The sequence below is a fragment of the Zingiber officinale genome, chromosome 9B, assembly GCF_018446385.1.
Source record: "Zingiber officinale cultivar Zhangliang chromosome 9B, Zo_v1.1, whole genome shotgun sequence".
In the NCBI taxonomy this organism is placed as follows: Eukaryota; Viridiplantae; Streptophyta; class Magnoliopsida; order Zingiberales; family Zingiberaceae; genus Zingiber; species Zingiber officinale.
This window is the reverse complement of record NC_056003.1, coordinates 114,327,489-114,348,158: the sequence shown is the minus strand read 5'-3', so window position 1 is coordinate 114,348,158 and position 20,670 is coordinate 114,327,489. Positions and strand designations below refer to the sequence as shown.

Below are 20,670 nucleotides of genomic sequence, written 5' to 3'. Positions count from 1 at the left end.
TTTTGGTACAACTGATATACTAGCTTGGCGGTGATAATTATAAAAAAGATACATACAAACGCTGTCTACAATTTGCTGATTTTTTTTGGATGTTTTAAAAAAATTCTAATTAGACACTTTCAATTGAAAAATATTCCATTTGAGGAAACACTTCCAAATAAATTAAAATAAAGTTTTCTATTTTACTAAGCTAAAGACAAAGGAACCAATTCAAAATCATAACTCTACCTTGATCAACTCAATGCTAAGTTACAATTTTTGCCTCCTGCCCCCTTGGTAATCGAGCAATTATACAACACATTTCAACTAATCACACCCCTTGTATTAGATGCTCGATCAAGCTGCTTCAGAATCATGGATACTCTACATAAGCATATTATCAATTTGCTATATACTATTGTTACCCTTCCTTGGAATCTCTCTATCTGGTACAAGGAAAAAGGATGAAGGAACCTACCTCAAAGATGATTAGAATCCTTGGAACTACAAATTGGACAAATTAAATGAAAACTAACAAGTAGCTACCATATATATTGTAGTTGAATTCAAGCAGGTGCATGTTCATTAGTGGTTATGACATGTGTTGCATGTTAGGAATATAGATATTATCGAAAGAAAAAAATTATATTGAGTTATTCCCCATTACATTACAAATATATAGGACTCCAGACATGTATTAATGAACATGGAATTAATGATCTCTTTCAGCTCATCGACAACGCTCTAAAGATAGTTGATAGAGTACATAGGTAGTGGGATTGCGTGAAGAGGCTAGTATTGGTTGTGTTTTCTTTTGTGTGAGGCATATAACTGTTAGATTGTTGTCCATGCAGTGGTTTCAATGTTACCATTGTGGGTCAAAGGCGTGCTTTGTGCACTTGGTTTCAGTATTTTGTTGCAGTGATTTCTATGGTAGGGTTCCCTTCACATGGTTCTGCCATTACACTGCAGCAGTTTCCGCAGGTAGATTTCCATTGTTTGGTTTCAGCATTATGTCACAGCATTTGGTTCCTTTTATTTTGTTCCACTTCCAGCATTACATAAAGGTTTTGGTGGGAACCGGAATGGATGGCCTCTGCCTAGTTTTTGCATTATGTTCAACAATACATGACCATCAATCGTTTTATCAAAATTGCAAATAGACTCCCTCTTACAATGTAACTTAAAGAAGTCAAGCATGGTGAAAGAATATCTAAAAAAAAGGCAGCCCGTTCGTGAAGTTTCCGCTAATACGGGTCGAAGGGTCTATTGTACTTAACGTTATCCTGTTGTACAAGAGGCTATTTCTGAGACTCGAACCCATTTAAATTGGGACCTTTTGGAAAAAGTGTAAAAAAATAAGTGAATCTAGGAATTAGGAGAAACAAATATACCCAGTTAACAAGCAAGGACACAGAGTTGTGATCATTGTCACCAAAAGGGTTGATATTGTTGTCATTGTGAACACTACCACCTAGATCAACAATCGAGACAACAACTCATACGCTAGAGAAAGGTTCTATCATCTTGGTGAAGACACATACCTTTGGCGATATCAACCTTCAAGATATTGACCTTAAAGGGAAGGGAGAGACCGATATCTTTTATAAGAGTAACGCTAGAATCTACACTGTTTGAGGGGCACTTCAATAAGTGGATTGTCGCACATAGATTTGTCGATGAAGCTAACTAATTAACTTGATCAATGCCATTGCTTCCTTACCCCACATGGCATATCTGGTAAAGGATGGGGAATATGAAGTTTTATTTTTTTTTATAAATAAATATTAATTAGCCCGAAAAAGATGTAAAAAACTATCTCATTAATTTAAATCACATTTAACGAATATATATATGAGTTAGAAAAAAAAGGTTTCCTCTGAATGTCTCTGAGACTTACTTTACTCATTTACTCCACGTGTCTCATCTACCAAAATAATATCATCTCTAAACAACATGCACTACAGTACTCTCGAATGTGTGCAGTGAGTTCATCCATAATTAATGTAAAAGATAGGGACTTAGACGATCCTCGATGTAACCCTATCTTTATTGGAAATGCTTCAGTTACTCCGTCTTATTACATCCTCATATATCCTTAATTAGTTCAATATATTACGCTAACACCTCTCTTTCTAAAATTCTCCATATAATTTCTCTGGACTCTATCATACGTTTAAGTCAACAATACCATGTAGATCTTGTTTTTTTCTCGATATTTTCAATTAATTGTCCAAGAAGATGATAGCTCTATTGTCGACCTTCCACGAACCCAAATTGATTTTCCATCACTACGGTCTCCTTCCTTAATCTTTTTCTATTACTTTTTCCCAAAGTTTCGTAGTATGACTCATTAGTTTAATACCCTATAGTTTGATTTTGTCGTCTCCTTATTCTTATATAAGGGAACCAGAGTACTTTTCATTGATCAGACATTTTTTCGTTTCAATATCATGTTAAATAATTTCAGTAAGCCAATACCTTGTTTCCCAAGACTTCCATACTCTATCTAATATCATCCGTCCAATGCTTTCCATCAAGATCCTATTTAAAGCTTGCTTTTACTCAAGTTCAATTCACGATAAAAATTAAAATTTCGATGCTCATTTGACCTAATTAAATTACCAAGTTAAGTTGGTCTCCTAAACCTTCATTAAAAAGTTGATGAAAATACCTTCCACCGCTCTTTATTTCTTCATCGCTTACTAATACCCTATTACATTCATCTTTAATACATTTTATTTGGCTAAGATCTCTTGTTTTTCTTTCTCTACTTTAGCTATTCTATAAATATCTTTTCCCCTTCTTTTGTATCCAATATAACCGTTCAAAAGTTTCATTTTTCGCTTCACTCACTACTTTCTTAGCTTTTTTCGCTATTGTATATTTTTTAAATTTTCCTCGCTCTTACAAATATATAATTCTTAAGTTATTCTTCCTTTCTTTTCTTGTACTTTCTCATTCCACCACCAAGATTCTTTACTTAATGGTGCATGCCCCTTCACCGAGGACACTCTTAGCTACTATTTCAACTTGATACCATCTTATCCCAGTCGTACAGAGTCATGATATTTCACCTAATGCAGACTTCACCTTCTCCTTAAATATACGTTGCTTCCCATCCTTTAACTTCCACCACTTAATTCTAGGAATCGTATATATTTTCTTTCTATCGATACTATGTTTGAGGCGTATATCCAACACTACTACCCTATGTTGGGTAGTTAGCTTTCTTCAGGGATGACTTTGCAATCTTTACAAATCTTTCCATCCTTCTTCCTAACCATAAGAAAGTCAATTTACGATTTATTATTCCCACTTTTGAACGTGACTAAGTGTTCTTCTTTTCTTAAAAATGTATTAGCTAATATAAGGTCGTATCTATCGCAAAATCTAATATAGTTTTCCTTCCCTCATTTCTCGTTCCAAACCCATAACCTCCATGTACTCTCATATTCTCATTTTTCACTCCGACATGTCCATTTAGATCACCTCCTATTAAAATCCTTTTGTTTGGTGGAATATTTCATCTAAGTCCTCCCAAAACCTTAATTTGGTAGCTTCATCTAATCCTACTGAGTGCATATATATACGTTAATTATGTTAGTAGTTTTTCGCCACTATTATCTTAAGAGTTATAATTTATTTATCTACTTATTTATTTTAACCTATTACAGGATAATAATCCCATTTTTTTTTTTTTTATTAGTGCAAAACAAAATCATTTTGAATCTCTCAATTTTGTACATAAAATATTAATTTTTCCAATAAAGCAATGAATATTTACCACCTTCACATAACAATATTGAACCATATTCTGACTGGAAATATTAGTTCATAATTCATATTGTAACTGAAATCTTACATTATTTTTTAAACTATTGCTTTTAAAAAAGGAGACCGTCAGATTTACTTTATTGCTATAAATCAGCTTTGAATTATCACTACACCCGAGTTCTGGAGATGTAGCGGTCCTTGCCGAGACGTTACAGTCGGACCCTGCAACGCGTTCCTTCCGGGGAACAACCTAGTATTAGCACAATAGTTTAATGGATTCATTCATGAAATTTTGCCATAGTTTGACGCTGGCTGGCAACCTAACGCAACCCTCCTCCTTTATCCGGGCTTGGGACCGGCCATGACGGGTCATCATGGGCGGAGTTTGAATTAATGGGATAGTTTTATTAGAGTTTAATTAAACCTAATTAAATTATCCTATTATGACTAGGTGTTGATTGAAATACTCAAGTTATTTAATTAAAAGCTAAGTTTCTCGTTCACCTGCAATGGTGGAACTAAGTATTTCGCTCATACTGCTCAGTATGACACGGGATTTTAAACATTGGTACATACCATTCAATAGTTTGCTCTGTAGCAATTGTGCCCTTTGATCTTAGTATCTCATCTCTTATGTGCAATAATTGCTTTATCAATGGGGAGTTTGAGGTCTTCACCTGCCATGTCCACAAGTTTGCATGTTTCTCATATACATAGTGTATCCATTTGATCTATAGGAAGTCTTTCTTATCTTTTATATGCTATAAAACTTTGGATAATAAGGCTTTGTTCCAAGCTTTAAGATCCCTCAACCTATAACCTCTCTCCTTTGGCGAGCATATATATTCCCACGAGATGGGGGATGCTTAGATGTTCAAACAAAGATCCTACACATTGTATAGATCATGTCTATAATCTCAAACGATAGTGGATGGATAGCCAGTTTCACTCAATTCTTTGACGAACTGACATTATCAACTACATTTTCCCCGCATAAGAGAGCGTGCATCATGGCCAAGATTGAAACTTACTAATGATGGCGCCAATATATTGTCTCTGATATCCTTAGCTTCTCTGAAACAAGTGGTATACTAAGTTATCTGAATGGGAATGTATCCTCCTGGAGCTTTGAAGTTTCCATCAAGCTGACCTTGATTCTCTCCTCCACCCAAGACATGTAGATTTTTTATTTAAGCCGGTTGACGTGCAATCCCGCTATGCCACTAAAATACTCTAAGCAACTAGCAAGTATGCCCACTAATGAAGTGTCACCCCTGGCGAAGAGTAGCAAGTCATCTACATATGCTAGGTGTGTGATCTGCAACACATTTCAGATGATAGTCAAAGCCTGTATCTGATGTAGCTTGATTCAGTAGTTGTGAGAATACCTTTAAGCACAAGCTAAATACAAATACGTATGGGGATAGTGGGTCCCTCTATCTCAGACCTCTGCTCCTCTGAAGTGTTTATAAAGTCCTCCATTAACTACAATTGAGAAGGTGGTAATGGTAACACACTCCATTATTTATGCAATAAACTGATGTGGGAACCCCAAACCATGTAGTGCATCTTGCAAGAAGTCCCAACTGATTGAATCAAAAGCTGTCTGCACGTCCATCTTAAGCATGCACCTAGGGGAGATTCTCTTCTTATATTTTGTCAGTAGCTTCTGAGCTATGTGAATATTATCTGCAACAGACTGCCCTTTGACAAATGTTGCCTGAGTTGGATGAAGAATCTTCCCCACAACCTCTGCCTTGCAACTTATCTTGGCTATGACTTTATAAAAGACTGTACAACATAAAATGGTTCTATAATCCTCTACTTTGGTTGCATAAAGGGATTTCGGTACTGGTGCAATAAGAGTGTGATTACATTGCTTGAGGAGCCTGCCTGTGCTGAAAATTCTACAATGGCCGCTTGAAAGTCATGCTCTATCACAATCCAGTCCTACTTGTAGAATCTTGCACCATAGCCATCAGGACCGGGGGCTTTATCATCACCAATAAACAAAGCTTTCTTGATTTCCTTTGGAGTAACTGGCTGGATCAATTGTGCACCTGCCCATGCCTAAACAGATTCGGATTTACATCAGCTCTGTTTATTGCATTCCCAAGCAGATTTTGAAAGTTAGCTGTAAAATCAGAGACTATCTCCTCCCAGCTGGTTGGTATCTCACCAGAGCTGCGTTGTAAGGCTACAATCTCATTCTTCTTCTTGTTTCTTTTCACCAAATTGTCAGAGAATCTTGTGTTTCTATCACAACCCTTAAGATAGGCAGCCTTGGTACATTGTGAGTAAAAGGACATTTCATCTTCAGCCAGACTCATTGCTTGTTACAAACACTGCTTATATCGAACCTCCATCTCCCCTGTGCATAATCCAGTGAGCTGGGTTTCTTCAAGTTCTGATTTGGCATGCTGTCCTCTCTCCAAGATGTGCTGGTAATGCAGGTTATTGAGGGACTGAAGCTTGAGTTTCAGAATGTTCAGCTTTTGTTTGAGATGGAACTGTGCTGTGCTGTTTGGTCATGCACTCCAGGCCTCCTCTACAATCTGTAGGAAGTGATCGTGTGCTGTCCACATTTTGTAAAACTCGAATGGTTTCCTGATCCGCTGTTGGTCCACCAGTATTTTTTTTATAAAGGTAAATAGCATTGATGTCATCTATCAAGTTACATTCTACCCGCTTAAGAAGCGGAGTACATGTGTTTTAACCTTTCTAAACATCATTTCAACATTTGGTACTCCATATTGGCACCTATTTCGGGTTTGCCAAATCAAATAGAGCATGTAAGAGATACCCAAGTGACGAGATTTGTTGAGGCGGTTGTCTCTGCGTTGTTGCTGTCCAACCAATCCAGTAAACCTGTGGCTGTGGCAAATTTGGGGCTGATATTGAACCAACTTCTCACCTTATCCCATAGTGGTTTGATTGCTGAACAATCAAAGAAAAGATGGCTCTCTGTCTCATCCATCCGTTGGCACAATGAACACGTCTGGCAATCAATGTATGCCAGCTTGTCCTTGGTTTGCACCTTGCTGTTTGCAAGCTGCCAAATGAAAAATCTGTGGTTGACATGAGGAACACCTTCCACGCTACTGCTGCCCACTCCTTTGTGCTCCATGGATTGAAGAGGTCGTAAGCATCCCTAACACCACTTCGCAGCTCGGAATCGAACCAGCCAACAAGCTGGTTGGCGGCAGCTTGAGCAGAACCGGCAGTGAGCATGATCTCCTGGTGGATCTGCTGCAGCTTGTTGACGAGCGGGCTGTCCGATGCCTTGGCTCGCCACTCCAGTATTGATAGTACACAAGATGCATGATCAGAAAGACAGCTTGGAAGATAAAACTCAGCAAAGCTCCTGTGATCAGTTTCCATCCACTTCTTGTTAACCATAGCTCGATCCAGCTTGCAGAAGATAAGTACCATTTATCCAAGTAAATCTACAGCCCACTGACATCAGCTGCTTGGGTTGTGAACTCCAGAAAATCTGCTATATGATAATTGGTCAACGGCAGCCCACCTTGTTTCTCATCAGCTGACAACATGGATTTGAAATTTCCAAGGAGCAGCCAAGAAGAATCCATTCTTGTACTCAATCTCTGGAGAGAAGTCCGCAGTGGACATGGTGCAACAATTGATAGATTTCCATAGACAAAGGTGATCATGACAACAATGAGTGATCTTACAGGTTACCTTACAATGTATCCACTACTGTTGGCAGTCCAGTACCAATACATTAACTTTCTGCTGATCCCAGATTAATAACATTCGTCCTCTTTACTCTCCTGCAGTGCTGTGCTCCATTTGTAGTTGCTCGAATCTAATTCTTTGCAATTTCTGAAATGCTGCCTGGGTTAGTTTTTCTTCCGGCAATCCTATTATGCCAATCCCATGTTTCTGAAAAGAAGTTCTCCACTCCTTTCTGCTTTTGGGGCTTGTCGAAGCCCCTAATGTTCCAGGCTGCAAGTTTTGTAGGCTTGGCGGCAGTTGATGCTGCCCCATTGCTGATTTCCTGACCATGCTGCTGTGAAATACAGTAGACCGCAAACCTTTCCCTTGTGACTGCATATCCAGCCCTCCTGCAGAGGTTTGCTGCGTGCCAACAGCTGAAATGGATGTGCCAATAATGTGATTTGCTTCATCCACCGTCACTTGTTTCTCTTTTAAATTCTCCCTAACAGCATTGCATATGAGTTTTGAAGCTGCAACAGATGATGATGCCTTCCCCTGCTTCTATCTAGTTGTTGTGCCATTGGTGAGGCATTGCTGGCCAAAGGTTTCTGCTTAGCTGCACTTGCCCAAGTACGGATTTGTATGGAGTTGCCAGTTGCAGTTGCCGTGACCTCCTCAGTTGGCATCTGTTGGTGTACTAGTGCTGTAGCTGAACTTGGCTGTTCAGAGTGCTGCTGCTGGCTTTGCGTTGATGCCTGGTTATTGATGTTTGAGATGGCTGCCAAAGGCTGCCGAAGGCTGCTCCTCCTTTGATCTACCACACTGTCTGTTGAGCAAAAATAGCTTCTCTGAGCCTTGCGCCTTGTGTATTTGTTTCACCTTCCATAAGTTTACAACTCCATGTGTGATGGCCCAATTTTCTGCAGTCTGCACAAAATTTTAGTATGCATTGAAATGTAATTTCAAAGTCTACCTCGGTTCCATCTAGCAGTGTGATGGGCACATGTTTTGGGAGCTCCTTGGATATGTCAATTTCCACAAGCACACGAACAAAACTGTTGCCCTCCCTGGTTTTAGATAGCTGATAAGTGTAAAAAGGCTTGCCAATGTGAGAGACGATCTTACTCAATGCTTTAGTTTACCAACAATCAATTGGGAGATTGTGAATTTGCATCCAGAGTGGAATTTTGTTCTGTTCTTTATCTTCGAACAAGTAACACGGCAGCATGACTTTGGGATAAATCAGGCAGCATGTTACATGCAATCCTCCCCTCTTCACTGTCAAATTGAAATAGTAGCTATTGGCATCTGTGAACCTGCAATTTGTATGGTATGTGCCCACGATTGACCATGTCTTTGACCACTTGCCAACTAAGGAACCTTTCAAGGAATCTCTCAACCAGACAAAAACCCATTACTTGCTCCATTACTTCTATATCATCACATTTAGGATTACCTGACTATCAATAGATTAGAGGTGCTGCAATATTGTTTCTTCGGTACAGAGTCGATTGGTGGAGAATAAATCCCTCCATCTCTTCTTCCTATCAGGTTTATGAGCTAGTGAGGCTTGCCTCTTTTGCATGCTCTGCATGATTCGACGCCAGCTCAATAGCACCACTGTGCACTAGTGCTTGCCCTTCCTTCACTATGTTGGCTTGTTGATGCCCAACAATGACTGAATTTAAGGGATGCTCATCTAACTCTTGGTTGCTAACCAACTCCTCTGCATCATTTTGTACCTTCTCTACTATAGGAGTTCAAGCTTGAACTCTAGATGCTGCTCCCAAAGCATCCAGAAGTCCTTGAGGTGACCTCAATCTTGATGCTGCTCCTCTACCTTGCCTTCGCACTAAGCAATCTAAGCAATTTCTTCTTGTTTTTGCCCATTTAAGATTTTGTATTTCTAGAAGAGAAGGAAAAAAATCTATCAGTATTCATTGTTAATCTGCTTACATGTAAATCTTTATATGCATAAGGAGGGAAAAGGAAAAATCAATCTCAATCCCTACCATTAAGGGAGTACAATCAAGATCAATCTCAATCTCTACAATCAAGGGAATTCAAATTAATCATAATCCTTACAATCTAGGGAATCTTCAAAAGTATTCAATACTCCCCCTTAAGCTGTAGCATATATGTCAATCATATCCAGCTTGTCATAAAGTTCTGAGAATTGTTTTCCTCCTAATACTTTAGTGAAGACATCGATGACTTGGTTGGATGATGATGTGAATGGAGTAGCAATTTTCAGGCTCATTACACTTACGAATAAAGTGACAGTCAATCTCAATATGCTTACTCTGATGAAAAATCGGGTTACTTACAATGTGAATAGCTGCTTATCACAACACATTGGTAGTGGCTCATTGTAGATGAACACTAATTCTTCAAGCACATTCTTTAGTTATAACATTTCAGTTACAATGTGAGCTATGACTGTGTACTTAGCTTTGACAGTTAACCTAGCAACAACAGTTTATTTCTTACTTCGTCATGTTACATGATTTCCCATACATAAGTGCAATATCAGAAGTAGACCGTTTGTTGGTCTTAGATCCAACATTGTTGGCATCAGAATAAGCTTTGATCTTTAGGCACTCATTTCTCATAAATGACAATCATTTTCCAAGAAATTTCTTAATGTACTTAAGAATCCTGATAGCGGTATCCTAGTGAACTTGCTTTGGCTTATCTATAAAACGACTAACTATTCTAGTTGTAAAAGAGATGTTAGTTCTCGTTGTTGTTAAGTAGATGAGTTTCCCAACTAGTCGTCTATATTTTGCCTTATCCTTAAAGCAGAATTCTCCAGTATCATCTCAAACATTTGATATCTATAGGAGTATCAACAGGCTTCATTCTAAACAATCCAGTTTCTTTGTGTAAATATGTAAGCATACTTCTGTTGGTATAATGAAACTCCAGATTTATTATGAGCAATTTCAATTCCCAAGAAATACTTAGGACGTTCCATATCCCTCGTCACAAAGTATTGCTGCAAATACTTCTTAGTTTTATCTATCCTATGTCGGCTTTTAGGATGTCATCAACATAAACAATATGAATAATAATCTCATTCGTGCTCTGTTGTACAAACACAGAATAATCAGATTTGCTTTTTTTTAAGCCAACAATTCCGATTATATTACTGAGTTTATCAAACCAGGTTCCGGGCTTTGTTTAAGATCATAAATAACTTTTTTAAGTTTACAAATCATAGTAGCATTCTCTCCTTGAGTAACATACCCTGGAGGTTATTCCATAAAAATGGTCTTGTGCAAATCGCCATAAAGGAAGGCATTTTTCTCATCCAACTAATACATTGGCTAAGATTGATGGATAGCTAAGGAGAATAGAACTCTAATAGAGTTCAGGCGAACAGTAGGAGAGAACTTTTCAAAGTAGTCAACACTATACGTTTGTGTAAATCCTTTGACTATTAGATGAGCTTTATATCGATCAATAGTACCGTCAACTTTAAATTTAAGAGTAACATCTAATGACAGACAATAGTATCAACAGAAGGTGGTGCAGCTACCAGCTACCAGCTACCAGCTACCACATACCACGAGAGATAAGGGCATACATTTTCTCCTCCATTGCAGTTCGCCAAGCCGAGTGTTGATAAGCCTTAGAGTAGAAAGTTGGAACTTCTATAGATGATTGAGAAACAACAAAAGCTTGGAATGCAGGACCAAGGTAATTAAACGAGATATGATTAGACAAAGGATGGATAGTACAAGACCAATTACCTTTACGAAAAGTAATAGGCAGATCAATATCGAAGGGGCGAGGAGTATCAAGAGGAGCTGAGGGACATGAATCTAGTTCTGGCCGAGCATGCTGTGTGTACACTTGCAATGGTCCAGTAGACGGAGCATCTGTAGTGGGAGACATGGATGGTGGGATAGGTAAGGGAGGAAATGCTAATGTATCATGTGTCTGATCTAGACGGGGAGAAAAGTATGGTTGGGACTCAAAAAATGTAACATCAACACAGGTATAATTGTGTTTTGTGAGTGGGTCAAGATAACAATATCCTTTATTGTGTGTGAGAATATCCAAGTAAGATACATTTAATAGAGCGAGGAGACAATTTATCTAAGCTAAGAGTAAAATTATGACAAAAACAAATAAAACCAAATATGCGAGGAGGCACCAAGAAAAGAGATTTGTCAGAATGAAGACGAGAAGGGGATATCCCCATATAACATAATAGATGACATCCTATTTATGAGAAAGCAAGCTGTGAGAATATCACCCTATAAAAACTTAGGAACATGCATTTGACAAAGAAGAGTACGAGCTACATCGAAAATATGACGGTGTTTGCATTCGACAACACCATTTTGTTGGGAAGTGTATGAGCAAGAGATTTGATGAATTATGCCATGAGAATCACAGAATGTAGATACAGTTTTCTAAGTGAACTCAAGTGCATTATCAGTACAAAGAATGCGCAAGACAACAAAACTTTGAGTTTTTATTTCATTATAAAATGATGTTAACACCTTAAAATAATCATCAACAAAAATTATGAAATATTGAAAGCCCCCTCTAGACTCAACTCAACTAGGTCCTCAAATATAACAAATTCAAATGCAAAAGAACTACGTTTATCAATTCTAGAAGGAAAAGAAGTACGATGATGTTTGCCGAATTCACAGGACTCACATTGAAAATTAGTAGAACTAAACTTTTAAGAACGAAAGAAGATGGGTGACCTAGACTACAATGCCATCGATAAGGAGAGTGCCCTGGAACTCACAGGTGTAACCAAATCCAGATAGTATAGGTCATCACGCTCATGTTCTTCACCAATCATTCTCTTCATTTGTAGATCCTAAAATACAATGGGACGGATAAAAAGATATAGAACATTTTTGAGTTTTTGTAAGTTGGCTTATGGACAATAAACTAATAGGAAATTTAAGCGCAAAGAAAATATTATCAAGAGTGATATTTATATTGGGCCTGATAACACCTATTCTTATAATCGAAGAATAGGTATCAATGGCTAAACGGACATAGGATAAAGATGAGGAAACAAAAGAGGAAGAGAAAACATATTTGTTACCAGTAATATAAGCAAAAGCACCATAATCAAATATCTAAAACTTATCATGGGATACAACAAATGCACCTATAGAGGATGAGGCAGCAGTGGTAGAGGGAATGCTAGCAGAAGAGCAAAGCAATTTCTCATAATCAGTATGAGAAACCGAGATCATATCATCGTGATCGTCAGTGTCCGGTGATGGAGTTGATAGTTCGGTAGATGTATTATTAACCTAGTTAGGCTTACCAAACTTCGCTCAACTTCTCGGAGGCATGGTTGGACTGGCCATGGTGAACACATGAATGACCACGACCGTGACCCTGAAAGAACCCCCGACCGTGAGCAGTCATAGTTGAAGTGTCGGAAGATGAAGAAATATTGGTATCAGGACGAGAACTCGAGATAGAGCATTATGTTATTACTTGCCAGCAGATTATCCCGAAGCGGTCATAGAGTATAATTTAAAGCAGATAGGAACTTTGCGACCAAAAATTCCTCGCACTGATTCTTTCAAGTCTGAGCATCACAAGAGAGCGAATGGTATATCAGAATTTCATCGGCAACCCCCTTAAGAGTAGCAAAATAGTTATTAACATATTGACCAGCTTGACGAATAGAGAAGAGTTTTTCATATAATTCAAAGACTTGAGAAACATTTTTGTCATTCGAATACATGCCACATAAAGCATTCCCATCTCTTTGGCCACATTAGTGCTCATGGACTCCTCCATACTGTTGAGAAGTTAAGCCATAGTAGAATAATAGTTCGAAATCCAATCTGAATATTTCAGATTGTTAGAGTCAGGAGGGCCGAACATAATATGATCCTTCTTCTTGCGAGAACCCAGTAATAATTCAAATGAATGCGACTATAGGAGATAGTTGGTCCCATTCAATTTGATAGTGGTAGCCAAATTATGTTTAGAATATGAAGACATCATAGGAGAAATTCAGGGACAGAAACTTGAGTAGTAATAGATTAGAACAGTGCTGGTTGATTCCCTCTCCGGCGATCCAACAGTACCTGAGATCAAGCAACCTGTTGATCAAGAAGTTCCAATCTGTTGCTTACTCCAACTGTGTGGCATCCAGTTGATTAGATGAGGTCGAAAGGAGAGGGATGGTAGTGACAAAATAACATGTGGCTATTAGGGTTTCTAATAGTGGTGGCAGAGAAAGAAAGAGAACAAAAAAAACTAGGTCAGTGAAGGGTTAATCTTGCTCTGAAACCATGTAGAAGAGAAGGAAAACAAATCTATTAGTATTCATTATAAATTTACTTACATGTAGGTATTTATATACATAAGGAGGGAAAAAGAAAAAATCAATCTCAATCCTTACAATCAAGGGAATACAGTCAAGATCAATCTCAATTCCTACGATCAAGGGAATTTTCGGAAGTATTCAACAATTTTTAAATTTTCCTTTATCCCGTTCCTGGCTTACTCCAAGCCTAAAAATATAAAGATCTCTACTCTTTATGTTAGTTAGTGACTACAATTACTATTTAAAATTCAAATGCTCTTACACGCGTCCTGTCTTGCTGCCCATGTGGCCTATTGCTTCTCTATTGCAATTACCATCACAACTCTCTACCATCCAAATTCCTTTATATGACAATCTACTTGCTTTGTGTGTTGGACATGGTCATGTGGCTTCTTATAGAGGTCTTCTCCATTGAACTCACCCGTGACCCAATGAGGCCGACATAGCCGGCGTCTAATGCCTACCTATCTGCTTCTTCCCCCACACCAACAACCTTGCTTATGCGTTGTTAGACATAGTTGAGGCTGAGGATGGTACATTCCTCTGCTTGCCTTAGTGGACAAAGTTGTCCGTTGCTTGCAGTTTGGGATTTTTCCTTTCCTATTTACGACACATCCTTGCCTTTAGGTCTGTGACCGTGCCCTGATACCAATGGTGCGGGATTATGCTCATTTCACTAGAGTTTGTTGATGAAGGAATTTTTTTGCCGTGAATAGAGGTTTCACTCTTTCCCCAATTGGTCTCAGTGAGTGCACCCTTTCCTCATCTGACGCTAGCCAATTAGTAGATGAACTTGTTGCATAGTCATCGATTGCCTTTGCTTTGTAAATCCCACCAAGTGGAACCACCTTCCGACTATCTTCCGCCAGATTTTTATGCCTCAAGTGATCCCTTTCCGTATGTCTTCTGACTTTCCCATACTTGAGTCACTAGACAACACTTGTAACACAAACATACATGTACCCATGGGAACACGAGCATTATCATAATAATGAATAAGTAAATCTTATAGAAATAATAAAGTTCATGTTATTAAGTTTACAAAGGTTGAAGATAATAGAGATCTCGAAGTGTAAAGTAAAAGTGTGGAAGCATAAAATAAACTAATCCAAAAATTATGTAAAACATGGAAACTATAGACCTAATGGTGGTTGCATCTAACCCAATAGCACACCTAATGCAAAGACTCAACACCACTAGAAGCCTTTGGCTGATTTGAAGGTAAAGAGAAAGGAGAATTGTTCATAAATTTGATAGATCCATCCAAGAGGTCAAACAAAATATAAGCAAGACAGTTAAAGAGAAAAGCTATGCATATGCAATAAACTCTAACTATGAAACATAATAATATGGACATTAACATGGAGCATATAGGAAACCTTAATTATAATTGTCAATCAAGGGACTTTACCCTTTCTATCAACCTAAGAGGGGCCAACTCAAAATATCTTTGTTGACCATAGTTGTTATATTAGCCGCTAGGTCAAGTAAAATTGAGAAGTTACACTCGAAGCTCAGTCTTCAGTTGTGCTTAAATAACATCCAACTGACATGAGTTCAAAATCATTATTAGGTGTCAAGATATTTGGTTAGAGTTGACCCAACCCAACTCTCATAGGTCCAACCTAAGAGTCGTAAGGCCCTATAAGTGATTCCCTAATGGTTCGTTACAAGAATGCTACCATGTCCATAGGTTGTGTTTTATCTCTACATGAGTAGTCATATTTTGTACAAGAAGTAATTTCATAATTAAGAACAATCAAAGAGTAATAAAGCATGCTCCAATAAAATAAACACTCTAGCATGCGACAAATGTAACATGGTATGTACATAAGCATAAAAGTCTAGTAATCATATATAATAGTAACAAGATTACAAAAGGAAGTGCATAAATAAGAATTGACAAAATCTCACTTGGTTAGGTTTCAACTAACCCTATAGCATGGCTAAGCTCAAGCTTTTTGGTAGTTATGTTCAACTCCAAATTAAGGGAAATTATAAACTATCTGCAATCTTTCTCCTAAGGTTAGGATGCAAAACTTTTATTTTCTGATATCGCCACAATGGGTATATGCAAGATTATATGTATACATCTAGGGTTCAAATCCCCAATGAAGTGAATATCTTGGAAGTTGGCTTTTGACTGTGCATAAATTGTATTCTAGATTTACCTAGTAGGCGAACCAGGGGAAAACTATCTAGGATTAGTCGGACGAAGCCTGAACACCTCGATTATCAAAAAAAAAAAAAAAGAATACATGAATACATTTTGCAAAACAAAAGTAGAATCTCCAACACTATCATCTAAACAATCCAAAATCCTTCGTTACCTTTCCATTGTTGGTGGACCTCTAGCCTAATGATTCGCCATACAAGCAAGGAGGAGGATCCTACCTTGATTCTGAAGGTCAAGATAACTAGAACATGATTCGCAATCAACAAATGCAACTGGGAAAAAGAATAATGTTGCTGTCCTAATCAAATAAAAACAGGGGTTTTAGGGACAACGATGGCAAGGGTAGGAATCTAACTTACCAAGATACAGATTGATCAACAAAGGGAGATGGCTCATGCACAACTGAAGCTTCATTTTTACTGTCACTGACCTATGCCAAAAGAGCAAGAGGGTTAAGACACTTTGCCAATGGAGGGAGAAAATAATGCCCCAAGTTACCACAATCCATACCCCAAGGAAAAGTCACTGTCCAAATCACATTGCAAAGGTTTTGGTCAATAGGGTTGGCTCGCTCCAATCAAGAGGACAGGACAACCAGGGTTGCTGCTTCTCCTAGGTAGCTGATGGCTTTCACAAACTATTGATCAATCTGCAGTTTGCTTATAGAGGTACTAAGCAAGGGCTGCTGGTGGTTGTTGCTTCCAAAGGCCAACACTGGAAAGGTGAAGAGGAGCATGCAAAGTTGAATGAAGGTCCTGACAGTGTCAAGAAATATAAGGTTAGGACTATAGGAGGTTTTATAGATTCAAGTGTGAGGTCAGGGCACCGAGGCCATGTCTTGCAGATGAGCCTATAATTGAATTGTCTCTGTTGTTGTGTGAATCCTAAGGAGGCAGCCACTGTGGAGGGGCCTTCATATACAAAAGGAATGGTCCGGATACAGGCTTGGATGGAGTCAGCAGAGGAAGATACTGAAAATAGGCTTGTTCCGGATCAGGGAAAGAAGAAAGAAAAGGTTGTGGGATTTAATTGGAATTTTGCAAGAAATGTCTTTTTTTTTTTTTTTTGAAATTACAACTAAGTTATCATTTTTAAAAACAGTTCTTACAATCTGGCTTATGCTGCCATAATCATGGCGGAGGCAATCTGTATCTGGCAAAGAGCAGCAGAGGAGAATATTTGGATTTGTCAAGGAAGCGATGCTAGATTTGGCAGGCCTGAGTTCTCTGCACCAAGGCCAAGCGTCATGTTCTCCGTGTCTGATTGTATACGTTCCTCAAGTCAGCAGAAGAAAGCAAGACGACCAAGCCTAGCAATGGCATTGGCATGGGTAACATGATCTGGGCAGAAAAAACAAGAGAAGATAGAGGATCAAGAGATCTAACGGGCAGAATGATGTTTGGGTGAGTTACAATACATCAGTGCACATGTGCATGGACCATGAATTGCAAGATGCAGATTGGATATTCACAGAAGATTGATAGGCAGCGTTCAAGAGAATACAGACTCACAACACTTTCAAATGAGAGGAAATGATAACAGTTGAAGGCAATGAGATGATAGGGTGCTTCCATAATTTTTGCAGTTAAGGCAGTGATGGCATTACCGTCAACATATTTGCAATCTGTGGCTGTATCCTTGAGAGGAGGGTTTGCTTTTGGAATGTTATAGGCAATGATAGCACTTTGTATATTTTTTTGTGTATGATGATGACTTTGTGGTAGTGAAATTGCATTTTTCAAAGGGGTCGAGGGGTAATGATGCACAAGCTTGAAGGAAATGGGAATTGAATTGGGTGGGAGAGGAAGGTTTTTAAATACTGTAACAAATCATAAGTCGAACAAATTTTGAACTGTTTGGTTCAATTCATCTTGGTTCAACTCTTGCTCAGTCATAAATCTTCCTATTTAACTTTGATTTGGGCCAGTCAAAACAGGATGAGTTCTAACCAACTTAGACCCAATACACTGAATAAGTCAATAATTAGTGAACATTAAATCTGCTCCTAGTTACTCAAATATCACAATCAGTGATATATGATACCGGTTTTGTAATTTGCAGGTTAATCCCTTAAACAATGATAATCAATATAATTTTAAACCAAAACATATCTAACTATATTTTGGATGTAAAAGTACTACTACTACTACTACAACAACAACAACAACAACAACAAGTCTTATTTGGCTAAGTAGGGTCGGCTATATAGATCATTCTATACCATTAAACTTTATTCTCTACTACATCATTATCTATATTTAAATAAATTTTATCCTATTTTATTATTATTAACTAAATTTTTTTTGGTCTTTCTCATTTGATGTGCATATTTATTATAGTTTCACATCGCCTAATTGAAATATTTATTGGTTGTCTAAGTACATGTCTGTTTTATTTTAATTGTGTCTCCCGAAGTTTTCCCTCAAGAGGTGCAATCTCGACTCTCTAATGCTTTCATTTTTTATCTTGTCCATTTTTGTATGTCCGCATATCCACTTTAATATCCTAATTTTTGCAACTCTCATCTTCTTCTCATATGCTCGAGTCATAGCCTAATATTCAGCTTATACCATAGGAGGTCTAATCGCCATTTTGTAGAACTTTGCTTTAAGTCTTAGAGGTACTTTAGGATCACAACAATCACCTGACACTATTTTATTTTAGCCATTTTGCTTATATTCTATGTAAGACATCTCTCAATCCCTCCATCCTTTTTGTAAAAAATGATTTTAAATGCTTAAGACTTTCAGTTAGAGACAACTCGTCATCCCTATTTTATCAATTGTCTCATTACGTTTAATATTACTAATTTTAAATTTCATATATTTTACGTTTACTCTACTAAGCTTCAAACCTTTCATTTCCAGTGTTTCCCGTCAAAATCAAGTTTAGCAATTACTCCTTCACGTGTCTCATCTACCAAAGCAAAATCATGTGTAAATAATATACACCATGGTACTGTGTCTTGGATGTGTCTAGTGAGTTCGTTCATGATTAGTGTAAAAAGATAAGAACTTAGAACCGATCCTTAATGAAACCTATCTTTATGAAAAATACTTTGGTTAATATGTTGAAAGTCTTCACTTTTGTTATTACATCTTCATACATATCCTTAATTAATTCAATATACGACTAACACCTCTCGTTTTTGGAATTCTCTATATAATTTCCCCTGGTACTTTGTCATTAGCTTTTTCTAGGTCAATGAATACCATGTGTAAGTTTTGCTCCTGTTCCCGATATTTTTTTATTAGTTGCTTAAGAATATGTATAACTTCTATTGCCGATCTTTTAGGCATGAATCCAAATTATTTTTTTATTATCGTGGTCTCCTTCCTTAGACTTTTTTTTGTATTACTCTTTCCGAAAGTTTCATGATGAGTTATTAGTTTCATAACCCTATACAATTTTATAAGTCTCTTTTATTCTTATATAAGAGAACGAGAGTATTTACCCTCTAGTGATCATACATTTTTTTTATTTTCAATATCAGGTTGAATAAGTTTGTAAGTCATTCAATATCTTATTTTCCTAAGTACTTCCATGTCTCTATCAGAATACTAATTACATTAATAGTTTCTTTTGTCACCCCTATCTTAAGAGCTATAATCCTATTCCTTTCTAATTACTCCTACTATTTCATTTTTTAGCAAATTATCTACAGCAGTACCTACTCCTATTAAATATGCTAAAATTAAAACGTGTTCCTTCATGGAACAACCTACCATTAACCCATAATAGTTTGATGGATTCATTTATTGAACTACCTAGCAACCTAACGTAACCATCACCCTTTTTCATCCGGGTTAGGGATGGACATCGGTGGGTTTTTTAGATATAAATGTAACTTTTATAAATTAAAACAAATTTCGTGTATCAATTTTTGATTTGATCCTCACTTAACTGTCCAATTAGTCAACTAAACTGTTTTTTTTGGGTTTCTCCATATCAAACCAGGCTATGCCAAAATTGAAAATTATGTTTGGTTTGATTTTTTTTTTTTTTAGTTTGAAATGGATAATGGTCTTGCCTAATTATATGACATCAATTATGGCTACCATGTTCATGACAAAATATAGATATAATTAGCATGACAGTGGGTATGCCAGCAAATGCCAACGACTATGGAAGAGTGGATGATGACAAGAAGTTTGAACCTTTTTGAACTTCCCTAGTTGAACTCTTGTTCTGCATTTGTTTACTATCTTCCACATTCCTTTTTGGAGGTTTTCTTGACTTTTTTATTGAAGAAAACTACTATGGTGATGTCATTTAGCCAAGTTCAAAGTCACAAGATCATTGAAATATAGCTTTTGTCATTGAATTTTCAATGAACCAACTGATATCTTGCTAGTCCTTGTTGATTTCAAGCCTAGCTGCATTCTAGCTGAGCACTCTTTAATTTCTGTTTTGTATTGCAATATATTATTGGTTATGCCTGCTCAGGCTCAGATAATCTAATCAACTATCCTTACTAATTTAGAATTGTTCAATGCATCTCTTCATTCATCTTTTCTAACAGTTATGAACTATTAATGCTAGATTTTGTATATCAAAAGTCTATGCAATTTGCAAACAACTTGAAGCTTCCTACAAATTGTCTTGGCTGTCAATGCAAAGGGGGTTGCTCAAATCCAAGAGCTTGTGCATGTGCTCAGTTAAATGGCAATGATTTCCCATATGTTCAACGGGATGGTGGCAGGTGATTTTAATGATTCATTAATTGTAGTAA

At 37.4% G+C, this 20,670-nt stretch overlaps 1 protein-coding gene across 4 annotated transcripts in view; it reads left to right on the top strand.

The window, feature by feature from the left end:
• Positions 1-20,670, top strand: part of LOC122022562 (histone-lysine N-methyltransferase, H3 lysine-9 specific SUVH4-like) — an 85,383-nt gene that overhangs the window by 56,393 nt on the left and 8,320 nt on the right. For all 4 annotated transcript variants that reach the window (XM_042580594.1, XM_042580595.1, XM_042580596.1 and 1 more), the window contains one exon: positions 20,481-20,640. In XM_042580594.1, the coding sequence (XP_042436528.1) occupies positions 20,481-20,640 (160 nt within the window). The remainder of the gene's footprint in view (positions 1-20,480; positions 20,641-20,670) is intronic.